The 15,742-nt window shown below is 55.8% G+C and overlaps 1 protein-coding gene across 1 annotated transcript; it reads right to left on the reverse strand.

Annotated features, from left to right (window-relative positions):
• Positions 1-518: 518 nt before the first annotated feature.
• FOXI2 (forkhead box I2) lies at positions 519-5,806 on the reverse strand. The gene is given in 2 exon segments (XM_089313596.1): positions 519-4,556; positions 5,201-5,806. Coding segments are annotated over 2 exon segments (987 nt in total). The 5' UTR covers positions 5,742-5,806; the 3' UTR covers positions 519-4,110.
• Between the last annotated feature and the right edge of the window lie 9,936 nt (positions 5,807-15,742).

Raw genomic sequence — 15,742 nt, forward strand, 5'->3', positions numbered from 1 at the left:
ATTGATTCCCAAGAAACCTTTTATTTAAAGTGTACAAACTTCATGCATTTCATAAATACAACTTTAGGAACATAGTGATTCTTCCAACCCTACCTGCCCTCCCACCTGCTCTCCCACATTTTAAAGAGTTCTCAGGGCCAGTGCTGTGGTGTAGCAGGTAAAGCCGCTGCCTGCATGCTGGCATCCATATGGGCACTGGTTCGAGTCCTGGCTGCTCCACTTCCAATCCAGCTCTTTGCTATGGCCTGGGAAAGCAGTAGAAGATGGCCCAAGTCCTTGGGTCCCTGCACCCACATTGGAGACCTGGAAGAAGCTCCTGGCTCCTGGTGCAGCTCTGGCTATTATGGCCAACTGGGGAGTGAACCAGTGGATGGAAGACCTCTCTCTCTCTCTCTCTCTCTCTGTCTCTCTCTTTTTCTCTCTCTGCCTCTTTTTTCGTTGTGTAACTCTGACGTTCAAATAAATAAATAAATCTTTAAAAAAAGAAGAGTTCTCACCAATGCAAGCACAGATTGGAGAAAGGCACAAAGGAAGCCCTAGGGGAGGCCAGCCCTGCTCACATTTGCTGCATCTCCTGTCCCACCAGGTGACAGATCTAAACAGGGGAGCTTAGGTTGGGGCTCCGCAGAAGCCAGTAGGTTGGACCTGCTCCAGCCCAGGCAGCGCCTCTCTCCCTGCTCAGACCACAGTGGAGGCGCAAACCTGAGGACCGAACACTTCCTGAGCTGGCGGAGTGAGGTGCATTCAAAGGACACGATCTGGTACTTGCATGTTGACAAATAACTTGGCCGTGAGGTCATCAGTCAGGGGCCAGACAGGCATGGGCCGGCCTGCAGGAGCTGGTGCATTTATCTTGACCGCCAGAAGGAGGTTCTGTGACGGGAGCCATGGGCCCAGGTTGGTCACGGCAAGACTGAACATAAAGCCACGTACACATTCGGCACTGAAAGACTATTTATTAAATGAACCACATTGTCTTGGGGTGTAAGTGACTCAACCTCTATTGCATGCGATGATGCCTCCACATGTTCCTGTCCACTGAAGTCAAATCTGAAGCACATATGTGATAGTCTCACTGTAATTGCTTGAAAATACGATGCCTTAGGTATCAAGGGCATGGCTGTAATCTACACCTTCTCCCTGAGACTCATTGCAAGACAGGGCTCCGTGGCGTGTGTGTCCATGTATGGGGTGTTCATTTGAGTGTGTGTGTGTATGTATGTGTGTGCATTTCTAAATACGGGCCATACAAAGTTTGCACGTATATCAGGAGCTCTTTGAGCTCCCATCAGATAAGCTCATTTGCCTCAGCTTTTCTACCTGCAAAACGGGGATGTTTCAGATTCCTGCATTACTGGCGTGGTAGTTATAATAATTCACAAAGTTATTTTTCTGGGTGAAAAATGCCATTTGATTAAAGAGAATATGTTTTAGGAAATTAAAGATTAAAAGTTGATTCATATGCCTGAGCAGCCTTACCAAAGAGCAAACACGCTGAAGGCTTAATCAACATGTGAAACACAGAGTGAATCCGGTGATCACTTCTCAAGGCCTTTCCAACCCTTTCACAAATGCTGTAACGAATCCCCAGTTTTCAGCTTGGGAATCCCTCACCCAGCGGCTGGCAGGGTTCTGGGGAGAACAGAGTATTTCATTGTTACGCTTTTTCAGTCACCTGCAAATTACCCATGTTCCTTGGCAGTGGAAGTCATTCCGAATAAACGGAGAGGCGCCCATTTTTAACTGCCCTTCCCCTCCGAATCTGAAACGTGTTTGACACTCTCCGGGGCCACCGTGCTCTCCAGTCACAGTGAGAATCAGGCACTCGCCTGGCGAGCCAGCACAGGCCGATACCACACACAGGACGCCTTCCACGGAACTTTCTGCAGCCAGCGAGATCTCCAAGGCACCAAAGGGCCAGAGCTGTGACCCAGCTGGAAGCTGAGGGCCGCAGTGGGATGTCCGCCCTGGCCTCTTTGCTGCAGTGGCCGGGCCTGAGCAGGAGTCGGTCCTGCATGGCCCACAAGCAGCCTGGCGGGGCTGTGGTCAGGTTCCCCGAGCGCCGGCCCACAGACAGTATTGGGAAATGATTCTTTGGGCTAACGAGAGTGAGGCTCACTGTGCCCGGGGCCCAGGAGCTGCATTTTGGCCCCGGGATGTCCGTTGACCTCTGACCGATCCAGACACGTGGACCGTTGTGGAGGAGGGGAGGATTCGGTTCCAGCTGTCACTGCACCTGTCGCTGCACCTGTCACTGCACCTGTCACTGCACAGACCCAGCCCTGCCTGAGTTATTCTGAGCCATGTTTTTCTCAGGAAGGTTGTCTGTTTGATCAGCACAGTAATAACCAATGCTTTAAAGTTGTGAATGAATGGACAGCTCTCAAACAGCGAAAAGCGATTGCTAGGCAAGCAACCCCAAAGCTGAAAAACATCATTACAAATATTTTCCTGAGTTTTAACAACAACCTGCAACACGGAAGAAGGCAGCTTCTCACCAACTTCTCTCGGTCGTGGAGCTACGACACGTCACGTGTGTCACGTGTGTTTCTCAGCCAACTTTCTGGCGACGTCACTGACAGGTCGCACGTTGTATTTTCCCACTGCTGTCAAATTTTTTAAAGGCCTCTGTTCAAGTTCCCTGCAAATGCAGAGTCTACACTGCAGGTGCTGGCGGGATTGCTGGTACGGAACAGCCTGTGCACGCAAGCCACCTGCACTCATGCCTATTTGTCCGCATTTTACTCCGTTAAAATAGGCTCAAGAAAGCTGTGAATTTGCTTTTCCTGCTGGCTCTCTTTAATTGCATTTCAGACTGGGGAGGTGATTCCTGGAGAGAGATTGTAGAGGGGTTGTGTGCTCGCTCAGCAACGGGGTGACCCCACAAACCGGCACCCTGCTCGCCCCGCGTGGCCGGCAGCAGAAGAGTTAGGAGCCACAGGCACCAGCGTGTGAACGACGCGAGCCACGTTCACCCCGGCCTCGGTGTGTTCTAGTCACACTTGTGTGCGCGTCTGTCTTTCACCCTCCCTGGCTCCCCCGCCTCCCTCCCCCATGATCTCTGTCTCTCACACACCCCTCATCCTGGGACACTCAGGAGCGCTGGGCTCATGCCCAGAAGCAGCAAGGCCGTGGGCCCAGTGGGCAGACTGAGAGGTCACCAGGGAAGACCTTGCCCGGTGGAGGGCTGGGACACTGGTGTGTGCGACACCAAGTTCCCGGTGTCCTGGCTCCTCCCTGGAGGGTGCCTGGCCACTCTGCAGTGTGGGAGATGGTGGCGCACACTGAATTCCCTCATGTCAGGGGAGTCCCAGATGCCACACAGACACTCGGCCCCAGGGCCTTGGGGAGCAGAGAGGCCAAAATCCCTGTTCCTTGCAGTGCCAGCCCCTTCCCAGTAAATGCAAACGTCTGTGGGACCAGGGGTAAACTCACACAGGAGGCGCTGGCGCAGAGTGGGGGAGGGGAGAGACGCCAAAACAGGTGCGGCCACCGCCTGGCTCAGGTGTGTCTGCCTGTGAGGCACAAACCCGAGCCTTCTCAGACTCCCAGGTGCCAGGCTCAGCCCTTGTGGGCGGGGCCGCTGGGGCCCGCAGGGACAGGGTCTGGAACTGACAGGGAAGGGGGCTGGTATTCCCAGGGATAGCTCCTGCTGATGCAGCCCTTCCGCCCCCATCAGGTAGTGCCGGCCCTCTGTCCCCGACCCAGTCCCAGCCGTCCCAGGCTGCTCTCACAGCACAGTCTTGGAGAGAGGGGATCGGAGCCGCGCAGCCCGGCCGCCTCTCTGGGGCACCGGGCGGCCCGCCAGGGCGCTCCTGCAGCCATCATCCCTGGCGAGCGCGAGGCACTGCGGATGGACCGGGCGCCCCGGCAACGTGGGGGCTGGGCGGCAGCGTCGCCCTCCGAGCTGGATCGCTGAAGAGCTCTGGCGGGCTGGGCGCACTTTGCAGCCGGCGCAGACGACCGCTCGCTGGGCCACGGGCGCTCGCCTTGTGGACCACCGGCCAGAGTCGCCACTCAGCTCTGCTCCCCGGGGGTCCCGGAGCTCCGCGCTCCGCCACGCCGGCTGTCACCTCCGGACACTGCACGTGGGCAAACCCCAGCCTCCCTTCAAACGAGGGTCCCTTCCCGGCTGCAGACGAGGTGGCCCACGCGGAAGCCGGTGGCCGTCGTCTGGTGGCCAGGAGAGAAGCCCCGCTAGGGACCCGGCACCTGGGGCCTGTGGGCGGCGACTGCCGTCGGTCTCTCCAAGGAGAAGTCCCCAGCCAGGCCGCTGAGAAAGGTGCCAAGGCCTCCGGCCAGCGCGCCCATGGCCGAAGCGAAGCTAGAGAAGCAGGCGGCGGCGGCTTCGGGCGCGGGCGGAGAGGGCGAGGCCGCCTGGTCCGGGGAGGCGGCGTCGGGAGGCTCCAGCGCGGACGCCTAGGCTCCTCCGCCGTGGCTCCCGGTCCCCAGGGGCGCGGCCGCGCTCGCCTCCCCCCTCTTCCTCCTCCTCCGGAAGTTCCCGTTATCAAACATCTTCTCGCAGTTGGGGTCCAGGGTCCAGTAATTGCCTTTGCCTGTAGAGAAAGGAAAGGCCGGGTCCAGGAAGGCCGCATCTGGTGGACCACGCTGTGCGGGAGAAAGTCGAGTCCCCGCAGCCCGGTACCCTCAGAGCGTCATGCGCGCCCCTCCGCCGGTCAGCCTTGAAGCGGCATTTTTTACCCGGGCTGGCCTGCACGTCCAGGCTGGGAAGGATTTGCACGTTCCAGAAAGAATGAGGATGGCACCCTCTGGAATTCTCAGTCTCCCCCTCACTGCCCCCCAGGTTCAGGCCCGCAGGGTGCAGAAGCGAGCCACGCTTCTGCCGTGGGCGGAGCAGACCTCATCTGGACTCCCTGTGCGCTCCAGAGTTTCCCCGGGGGCGTCCACCTGTCTCACCAACCTGCACAGGAGGCGTTGTCTTCCTCGCGGTCTACAGGGAAGGCCACGGAGGCCCAGGGTCTCCCAAGGTCATTCCGCTGCCCAGCTCCCCAGCCTGTCCTGCCAGGGAGCGCGCAGACGTCCAGCGAAGTCGGAGCTGGCTGCTGCCATGTCGGTGAGCCTCCCCCTCCTCCCCGCCGCGAGCGCTCACACCTGAGCCGGTAGGGACCACGCTGTCTCAGGCCGCCCCCACCCTGAGCACCGGCCGTCCTGGACGGGGCGGGCGCGCGCGCGGCAGTACCTGGGTCGTTCCGGCCGCGCGGCACTTTCTTGAAGCAGTCGTTGAGCGACAGGTTGTGGCGGATGGAGTTCTGCCAGCCCGCCTTGCTGCGCTTGTAGAAGGGGAAGTGACCCGCCACGTACTGGTAGATCTGGCTGAGCGTCAGCTTGCGCAGCGGCGCGCTCTGGATGGCCATGGCGATGAGCGCCGAGTAGGAGTAGGGCGGCCGCACCAGCCTCAGCAGCTCCTGCTGGCCCGAGAGGCCCAGCCACGCGAGGTCCGCGCCCGCCAGGCCTCCCGGGGGGCCCAGCAGCGGGGGCCCCGCCGCACAGGGCGGCGCTGGGCAGGGCCCCGCCGCGTAGCCAGCGGGCCTGAGCTCAGGGCTCCCCCACAGTCTCTGGCAGTTGCCGGCTGCGCCCAGATCCCCGCTCGCGTAGCCTTGGGGATGCGCGGCGGCCGGAACCTGGCGGTGCGGGGCCGAGCAGGTGCCCAGGCCGTCACGGTACGCAGCCATGTCCGGCGTCTCCCACGCTGGGGCCGGCGGCTCCGCACCGAAGTTCATGGGCACCCCATGGCCCAGCTGCCAGCAGCGCCAGATTGCAGACAGCCAGGTCCCGCCCTCCTCCCTTTAAATGCCGTCGTGGCTGGAGCCCAGGGTGCGCTTCGCGGCCGAGCCCCCTCCCCCACCAGCCCTGGGGGAGCCACCTCCCCAGACCCCGCCCTGGGGTCAGCTTTCCGCCCTCCCCGGGTCCTGCTGCGCCCCCGACGCGCCGCCGCTGAAATTCTCACTGCCCAGGTGGCCCTCCAGTGGTGCTCGCTCTGGGCCTTAGCTACAGGGGCGCTGGGCCCCCAAGAGTCACAGATCCCCGCTTCCTGGAACCCCGCAGCCCCCGCTGTCCTGGACTCTCCCGAAGACCCCAGGTTGTGACTTGGGAGCCGGGTCATTCACTGCATGTCCGCCTCTCACAGCCCCCTGCTCAGCATCACAGCCCCCGGGGGGGTCGCAATGAAGTGCGCAGGACTGGTCCGGGATCCCCCCCACCCCGCCCCCCGCGCGCCGGTGCCTCAGAAGGTGGGGCGAGGCGCGGGACAGCAGGGCCTGTCCGCGAGCACGGAGCACAGCCGCCTGGCTCTTCTGCGTTGCTGCAGCCTCCAGAGGCAGGGGCGCCGCGCAGGGCGGGGGTCTGGGACTCTCAGGCCACCAGCGCACGGAGGCAGGGATTGTCTCCCTGCGATCATGGTTCAGAGATCAGAAGGGCCCAGGCCCGCCAGCGTCGGTGCCGCGGTGTCAGCGTCAGCTTGGTCGGCGTTATTTTAGTTTATTGCTTGGGTCTGTGGATCATCAAAGCGAAATGATTTCAATTCATTTAAAAAATAAAAGATTCCCCCTCAACCCGTGGGTGGAGGCAAGCGTGGGGGTTGAGGAAGGAGCTGGGGTTCGGTCAGCCGCCCCCTCAGGCTTAGATCTCCCAAACCGCAGTAAGAAGGCTTGGGGAGCAGCCCCTGCATGGAAGGAGGGGAAGGGAGCCTCCACTGCGATGTTGCCCCCCGACTTAGCAGGAGCGGCCCCTTAGGAACCGCTGGATAAAGTGAAGCCAGATCCCAGACCTTTGCCAGAAAGACACGCCCCCCTCCGCCTCTTCTCCTCCCTCACTGCTGTCAGGACCGCTGGTGGTGGGGTTCCCAGGTACCTTTCAGATGCCCCCTGCCCTTCCCTCCTCCGGGCAGGGGTGGGAGTGGGGCAGGGGGACATCTCCCTAACTCCCCACTGCCACCCTGTGCCACCTGCTGGGTTTCCGACGTGTCCAGTGTGGTCCAGTGTGGTTTCCAATGTTGCAGACAGCCCCTGCTCTCTGTAGTGTGACAAGTTTCAGCAGCTCCCTCTTGAACAAAGTGTCTTTACATCAGTGTGACTTGGGCGCGTGTATTAGGATGCAGACTGGGGGTCAGTGCGCATCAACCCTCCCTCCTACCTTAGGGTTGGCCTAGGGTCTGAGACCGTTCCTGCCCTCCTGGAGATCTGAATGGCTACAGGCTAGGGAGCAGTTTTGCAGACACTGTGCTTCATGGGGGAGGGGCTGTCATAGAAGCTGCAAGGTTCTGCCCTGTCCTGGCTGCTCCCAGACGGGGCAAAGCAGAGCTGCAGCAGGTGGGTGGTGTGACAGCGTCCCCGGGGTGCCTGGCAGGACACCCGCTGCTGCTCCTGGGGGATCCGGATTCCCCGAGGCTTTGGATGTAGAAGACTCTCGTGTTGATGGACTAACACAGTGCTCTGGGAGGAAGCATTCATTTTACCCACAGGGAGCTGCACTGCTCTGAGAAGGAAGTCAGACACTGGGTTTCAGTAACTGTTTGGGTCGTCTCTTGCAATGTAAAGGAATAGAAAGGCGAGAGTGCGTCCCAAATTCGCCTTGACTGCCTTCCCTTCTGAAGTTATAGTAGCTGTTTAACACTGCAGGTTCCAGGACCTCCAAGAAAATGAACCTTCATGTAAGTCCTCTCAGGTTTTTATTTTTTAAGATTTTATTCATTTGTTTGAGAGGTAGAGTTACAGATAGAAAGAGGGAGAGACAGAGAGGTCTTCCATCCACTAGTTCACTCCCCAACTGGCTGCAACGGCCAGAGCTACGCCGATCTGAAGCCAGGAGCCAGGAGCTTCTTCCAGGTCTACCACGCGGGCACAGGGGTCCAAGCACTTGGGCCATCTTCTACTGCCTTCCCAGGCTGTAGCAGAGAGCAGGATCAGAAGAGGAGCAGCCGGGACTAGAACTGGTGCCCATATGGGATTCCGGCACTTCAGGCCAGGGTGTTAACCCGCTGCGCCACAGCGCTGGCCCCTGAAAGAAGTCTTGTATCCACTAGTTTGCTCCTCAAATTCCTACAACATCCACTGCTGGGCTAGACTGAAGCCACAGCCTAGAACTCCATCCAGGTCTCCCACATGGGTGGCAGGGGCCCAAGCACTTGAGCCATCCATCATCCCCTGCCTCCCAGGGTACGTTAACAGGCAGCTGCATCAGAAGCATTGTTGCCAGGACTCAAACTCCGGCACCCAGATATGGGATGTAACCAGGACTCCAGTTCGGGATGGGGGCCCAAGTGGCAGCTGAGCCCGCTGTGCCACAGTGCCTGCCGACAGGGAAGAAAAACCAGGAGGAAGCCTGTGATGGACTTGGGGTTCCTGGCAGCCTTCTGTAAATAGAGCAGCCCCCACAGCTCTGCAGGCCCCACCCACACCCTCTTTATTCGCACAATAAAGACCAGGTCTGCCCAGCCCTCCACCACCATAGGCCAAAGCCCAAGGGCAGCTGCCCCATCCCTGTGCCCTGAGCTCCCTTCAGGCGGGGCTGAGCCAGGGCTGGGTCTCGCTCTTCCCCTCCCTGACTCCTGCCCTCGGCCTGCACAGATCTCAGCTCCTCTTCCCTAGGAGGTCTCCCCAGCCCACATCCCCCTGCAGATGCCTCCCCGCCCGTCCCTCTGCTGCATATCAGCAGCTGGACTTCTGGCGGCTGCGGCCCTGTCCTGCCCACTCAGGAGCACTCCTCACCCCTCCCAGGCAGCCGTGCACCCCTTCAATTGGAGGAGACTTCTCGGGGACAGTGCTCAGTGGCCTCTGTCACCCCAAATCCAGTGATCACTTGCCCTCACCCTGCTCGACTCCCAGCAACTCCAACACATTGTGGAACCAATACCATCTTCCCCACCAGCTTTTCCTCTCTGGCCTTCTGGTCGACCTCTTTCTGCGGCTGATTCTCAGGCTCCGGATGGCCTGTCCTCCTCCGTGGCTGGAGCTCCATCCTGAGCCCTCTCCTCTTCCGTTCCTGGGTCTTTGACTTTTAGACAGGAGTTCAGAACTTCTCCGCCTGGGTCCTGATGACATTCTGGACTGGGTAACTCATGTTCCTGTGTGCTGTAGGATTTGCAGCAGGGTCTCCACACACTCAGTGTGTGTAAGCCCTCCCCCCCAAACTGTAACTATCAAAAATGCCTTCAGACAGTGCCAGCTGTGCCCTGTCATCCCTGAGGGAGATTCCTGCTTCAACAAATGATTCTCCATTTGGAGTCATCTTTTTGGAGCTTTCCTCTCAAAGCCAACATGTCCCATTCTATCCTTTTTCTTCCACACCCCTATCCTGTTTATCTACAAAATCCCTGGAACACTAAGGTCATTCACATTGTTGTTCAAGAAAACCTGGAGCTGTCTCCCCGCAGTCACTCACACAGCTGGTCAGTCAGCAGGGCTTCATAAAGCTGTGTCCCAACCTTGACCACTTGCATGTGAGCCAAAGCCCAGTCCTCACACCATACCACTATCTCCCATCAGGGACTGCAGCAGCTTTAAAAATATTGTCCATTTATATCTTCATTTTGTATTTGAGAGAGAGAGAGAGAAATGGCTCCCATCTGCTGGTTGACCAAATGCCTGCAGCAGCCAAGGCTAGACCGGGCCAAAGCCAAGAGCTAAGAACTTCATCCAGGTCTCCCATCTGGTCCCAACCGACTTTGACTCGGTTTCCCTTCTTGCTCACTTTGTCTCTCTCAGCTCAGTGTCACATGGCAGCCAGACTGACCTTTCCAAGCCTGTAGTGGACAGCAGTGCAAAGGTGATCCTTCACGAACTCCTGATTTTCAAGAAAACACTGAATAAGTACTGCCGGACGGGGATTTTGCTGACGCAGACACATTGCCACCTCCTTGACCTTGAGATGTGGACGTTCTCCCAGCCAGGTGCACCCTCTGAAAGCAGGGGGCTCTCTCTCTCCAGCCACAGCAGGAGCCAGAGAAGGACTTAAGGTGTCATCGCATGCCGGGAATGTGAGCAGACCCTGGAAGGAGGAGTGGCCCTGAGCTGACGTCAGTCCTGTAACCACAGGGACCTGAGTGCTGTCCATGATACAAATGACCTTAGAGGGCGTCCCATGCTCCAGCTGAGGTTGCCTTAATTACAGCATGAGCAGGGGGACCCGGCCACACCTTGCTGGGTTTCTGATCCAGGGAACTGTGCACTGGGCAGCAGCCTGGTCTCGAGCTGCTGAGTTAGTGGTAACGTCAAATTGCAATAGAAAGCCCAAAACAAATAGGATTGTGCTACACTCGTCCAGAACTACAAGTGTTCACCGATGCTTACAGCCAGTGTGCAGGGAGCACCTTGGCTCGAGGCATCTATTTAAGTTTCTAGACTTTGGAACCTGGAGCGGGTTCAGGTGGTTCTCTTAGAATGGGTCACTTGTGACACCCACGGAAGCTCTCTTGGACGTTTGCAGATTTTGTCTTCCAAAGGACACCCCTGGTTCTGGAGTTCCATGTGGATTTCTCGTTTCCTCACATTAGAAGGGATCAGGGCAGGGGCTGCCATGACCAGAGCTCAGACGGATTCACCTGGACCTCAGGCTGACCCCCGACGCCAGCAGGGAGCCCTGAGGGTGACTGTTCCCTCCCAAAGTCTCGTCTGCCCCACCTGTGCAGTACTCTGACATAGTATGTGTCTAAGACGATACACACCCTGTTTCCTCTCTGCTCCATGTAATTCATAACTAAAATTTGCTTCAAACCCTTACCACTGAGAGAAAGTAGGTTACAGCAACATTAGGATGACCCAGAGCACTTCGTGCTGGAACCTTTACCAGCTGGTGGGTTTCTCAGTTTTGACCACAGAGGGACCTGCATTCAAACCTTCATCCCAGCGGCTGAAGGGGCAGACTGCTCAGCCTCCTGTGGTCTCTCTCTCCTCTCTTCCCGTCTTAAGAATGATGTGCCCACGGAACAGTCATCTTAATGTTTTGTTTTGTTGGATTTCTCTTTTTTATCATTATGCCCCCAGAAATTTCTATAGTTTTAGCATCTCAATAAACTGCCTTTAGGTTGGTGAGAGTTATTTGCTCCAAAATGGAGTCCTTGGGATCAGCTCAGAGCCATGTCCTTTTCACGTGGCCCTGCTAGTCTTGGGCTGCTTCCTGTGTTCTGACACAAGCTGCTCCCACGTCACCGTGTGCTTCCCTGCCCAGACCCCCGATCACCAGTCCCTCTGCAGGGCCCTGATTCCTGTTCAGGTGGAAAAGTGATGGAAACCAGAACACAGAGTGGGAGGACTCATTTTCCTGGACAAGGGATAACATCACTTCTAGGCTTTCCCATGCACAAACCAGGAATTATGTATATTTATGTATATATATGTGTATATGATTTATTTATTTATTGAAAGAGTTAGAGGAAAAAAGAGATCTTTCATCCACGGGTGTATTCCCTGGGTGGCCAAAATGGTCTGGCCAGAACCAGGAGCTTCTTCTGGGTCTCCCATGTGGGTACAGGGGCCGAAGCACTTGGGCCTTCCTCCACTGCTTTCCCAGACCATTAGCAGGGAGCTGGATCAGAACTGGAACAGCCCAGACAGGAACCGGCACACACACAGGGTTCTGGCATCACAGATGGCAGCTTTACCTACTGTGCCACAATGCCAGCCCCAATTACTTTTTGTTTTATCTCATAGTCTGCTCACAGGGTTTCAAATAATTACACAGACATTAACATTAGCAAGCTACTGAATGAGGCGTAAGATTTCTTGGCAGGTCCTTTTTGTTCCTTAAAATGCACCCAGCCATGATATCTGGTCAAGGCTCTCTGTGGCACTCACTTGGAATCTCCCTCCTCTGAGGGGTCTGTGTGGTTTGTGCAAATATTTGGGTTTGCAGTTCATTTCATTCCATTTGTGTTTAAAGCCTTGGATTCGCTGAGAAATCAGTCAGAAACGTCATTGGTGATTTTCCCATGCAAGATTTATTTTCTGTGCCATTTATATTTAATAATTAGATAAAATGGAATCTATCTAGGGTCACTTGAATGTTAAAAGTTACAGCCACTGGGATCATCTAAGGTTCTCTTAAGGTTCATGGCCTGTGGGTTCATAGTCATGTGTTACCATGGGTTCATGGTCATGTGTTACTATAGGTTCATGGTCATGGTCATGCGTTACTGTAGGTTCATGGTCATGAGTTACCATGGGTTCATGGTCATGAGTTACCATGGGTTCATGGTCATATGTTGCCATGGGTTCATGGTCATGAGTTACCATAGGTTCATGGTCATATGTTACCATGGGTTCATGGTTATATGTTACCATGGGTTCATGGTCATATGTTACTGTGGGCTCATGGTCATGTGTTACTGTAGGTTCATGGTCATGTGTCATTACCATGGATTCATGGTCATGTGTCATTACCATGGATTCATGGTCATGTGTCATTACCATGGATTCATGGTCGTGTGTTACCATGGGTTCCTGATCATATGTTACTGTGGGCTCATGGTCATGTGTTACCGTGTGTCTCTGAAGAATGCTGGGAGTGGCTGGCTCTGCTATGGAAAGTCATGCTGGGAGGCGGGCCTGCACAGTCAGGGTGGCTTGGGGTTGAATCCTGGTCCTGCCAGTCACTTTGTGTGTGATCCTGGATGTGTCTGTGGGGACCCTCAGTCTTCCCACCTCCCAGACGGGGATCATAACCTTCTCACAGACCCTCCCCTGCCCGTCCAGGTGAAGGGAAACAAGGCTTTATGAAGCCCTGGAGCCTTTGCCAGCAACACACGTGTTTACATGTGACTAATGCTATTAGGATGATAGATACACACGTGGCTCTTTGTCTTCGCTAGTATTTTTTCCAGTGTTTCAAACAATGGGCATGCTTTGTCTTCATAGCAGAAATCAACATAGAGCAAACTCCAGTAAGCTGAGGGTGAAGATGGGGATAGGACCCTGAGTTTGCTGCCCTTGGAATCACTCTGTGCTTCTGTACTGATGGAGCCGGTTCCCATCCTTAATTATGTGACTTTGATGCCATCTAGTGGGAAGCGACAGAGTCTGTCCTGAAGCAGCCTCATGTGACAAGGGACAATCCCACATTTTTACTCTAATTGATAGCTTAAGCTCCACATAGACGCTTTCTATGGTATTTTTATATTCATTTAAAAATTTTAAGGACCATTTTCATAATAAATGTATTGAATTACTTAATGCAGTGCTGGTAAGTGCACTGGGGATTGCAATAGGGATGCTCTAGTCGACAGAGAGACCTGCTGTGCACTTTTTTCTTTGATTTTTTTGTGTTAAGTGTTTGTAATGAGTGTAAGATCTCACCAGTGATGAAGCTCTCCCAGCTTAGGGGTGGCCGCAGGGAGTGCTGGGAACTGGGGCTAGAGAGACCCAGTCCCTCCCCTTCACCCTGTGACCCTGGATGGGCAAGTCCCACCTGGGTTCCACGTGTCTGCAGTGTCCACAGAGTGGGTGGGAAGCTAATCCGCACTCCATCCCCCAGCATCCTCCCATCCGGAGCTTCTGGCTGTGACGGTGAGACCTGCTCGGCTGTGGTTTACCTGTTTACATGGCTAATCCTCTGGGACCTTTCGCCCTGGCTGCCTCAGGTGCTAACAAGCTTTAGGAAATGGGTTATTTTCCACTTCTTATTCTGTTGCTTCAGCCTTGTGCCTCCCAATTCCTGCTTGCCTGGCTTTGCGTTTGGTGTTGAGCCAGGCTGGAGCTGGCTCCTGACTTCTGCTCACCAGAGATGGGACAGACACCGTAGGGAGTGTGCCTGGCCTACGTGCCCTGAAGGGAGAGTACAGCTCTCGCTTCTTACATGATATTTCTCCATTTGAATTGAAAGACACACAGAGAGAGTGATCTTCCATTTGTTGTTTCACTCCCCAAATGCCCACAACAGCCAGGCTATTGTCAGGAGCCGGGAATTCCATGCAGATCGCCCACACAAGACCCACGTGTGGGAGCCCTCACCTGCTGCTCCCGGGTGTGCGTTCGCAGAAAGCTGGGTCAGATGCAGAGTACGCGGAACTCAAGCTGGATGCTCTGATAAAGGCCGAAGGTGTCCTGAGAGGTGATGCAGTCGTTGCCCACAACTCTTATTTTTGAAGAGAAAATTTTCTTGCAGAAATGAGGGAGGCCTCAGTGGCCGTCCACACCTCGCCACCCTCAGATGGTTCAGCACGTGCCTCCCAGACGGTTCAGCACGTCCCCCGTCCTGACACAGAGATGAGCCCAGAATGCTCTCGCGGGAGTCAGCAGGACACAGAGGCCAGATGCAGTCCCACGTCACAGCAAACGGGGTGCCGAAGGGCATGGGCTCTGAGGTTGGATGGATCTGAACCTAAATCCAACCCCGTGCTCTGTGCCCAGGCTGCACCTGGTGACACATGCACCTGCTAAGCCCACCTGCTTCATCAGGTCAGGGGGATTAGATGACGTCTTGGCTGCTAAGCCGTTAGCATATTGCTTGGCATCTGGGGAGTGCTTGGTACGTTTTTATTGAAGGGTAACATATATACCAGGCTAAAGATGTCTTGATATTAATAGCATCAATCTTGTGTTAGTTATGGTGTTATAGAACATGGCTATTAGATATTGCATTCATGTAATACAGTATAGGATATACTGCTTGTGATTTCTGGTGTTATTAACACCATATTACATGAGATTGCACGCGTGATCCACTCATTCATATGTAAAGTTTTTCCTGGGTCCCTGGCTGAAGGGAATGACGCTGCCGTTTCCAAATGGTTGCTGAGTCAGCGAAACGGGGCTTCTGCGTCCTTCCCTTGCTGCACTTTACAGAATTGGAGGACTTTTCAACCCCCCTGGAGTCTACCTACTTCTAGTATTTTTAAAACCTTTGGCTTCCTGCGGCTTTGTCAGTTTTGGATGCCAAATGTGGAGACGCTTTCCGGAACAGTTCAGCACCCTCCGGCCCCAACCCTGCGCTGCGTGGATCTCACCAGCTGCCCCTCGCTGCACGTCAGCTCCAGCGTGGTCCACAATGGTGAGAGTTAAGGGCAAACGCGCTGGACCCAAGGGGCTGCCTGGGAGACTCCGCCGCGCCGAGCGGCTTCCTGTGTCTCTATCGCAGCCTTGCAGGGCTTGGGGGAGAGAACGCACTCTCCTTAGCATTTCAGCACCGTTCCCTTGCTTTAATTACCTCTGCGTGGCAATGCACAGACAGGCAGCTCTGCAGACATAAAGCCAAACGCCTGGCGTGGGTGCACATCTGCAGAGAATTGCACTCAGAAAGCAAAACCAATCCAAGCACAACGTGCTGATCACCTGTGCGTCTTCCCTGGTGCACTGTGGAGTGAGAAGACCTGGGTTCAGCCTGCGGCAGCGCTGGGGAGGCGGGCACCACTCACCCCTTCCTGGTTGCTGAGGAGCAGGGCTAGTGGCCGTGGCTTCTTCTGACTGGCGCCCGTGCTGTCACGGAAGCAGCCCCACGGGCACGGTGAGAGCTCCGACCAGGGATGGTCTTGAGGCCCCCCCCCCGACTCCTGCGACCCGTGTCCCCGTGGACCCTGCCTTTGGGTAAGACCTGAGCACATCTCAGGGCAGTTTCGTGAAGAGTAAGAGAGGCTGTATGCACACTTCGTGGTGGGATGGTTCCTCTCTGGGGGACATGTTGTTAAGAATAACCCCTCTTTGGGCTGACGTGACGCAGCACATGAAGCCCCTACCTGTGTTGCCGGTGTTTCATACACACGCTGGTTCGAGTCCTGGCTGCTTCTTTTCTGATC

The sequence above is a fragment of the Oryctolagus cuniculus genome, chromosome 15 (genome assembly GCF_051225735.1).
Source record: "Oryctolagus cuniculus isolate XC-2025 breed Fujian yellow rabbit chromosome 15, ASM5122573v1, whole genome shotgun sequence".
Taxonomy (NCBI): Eukaryota; Metazoa; Chordata; class Mammalia; order Lagomorpha; family Leporidae; genus Oryctolagus; species Oryctolagus cuniculus.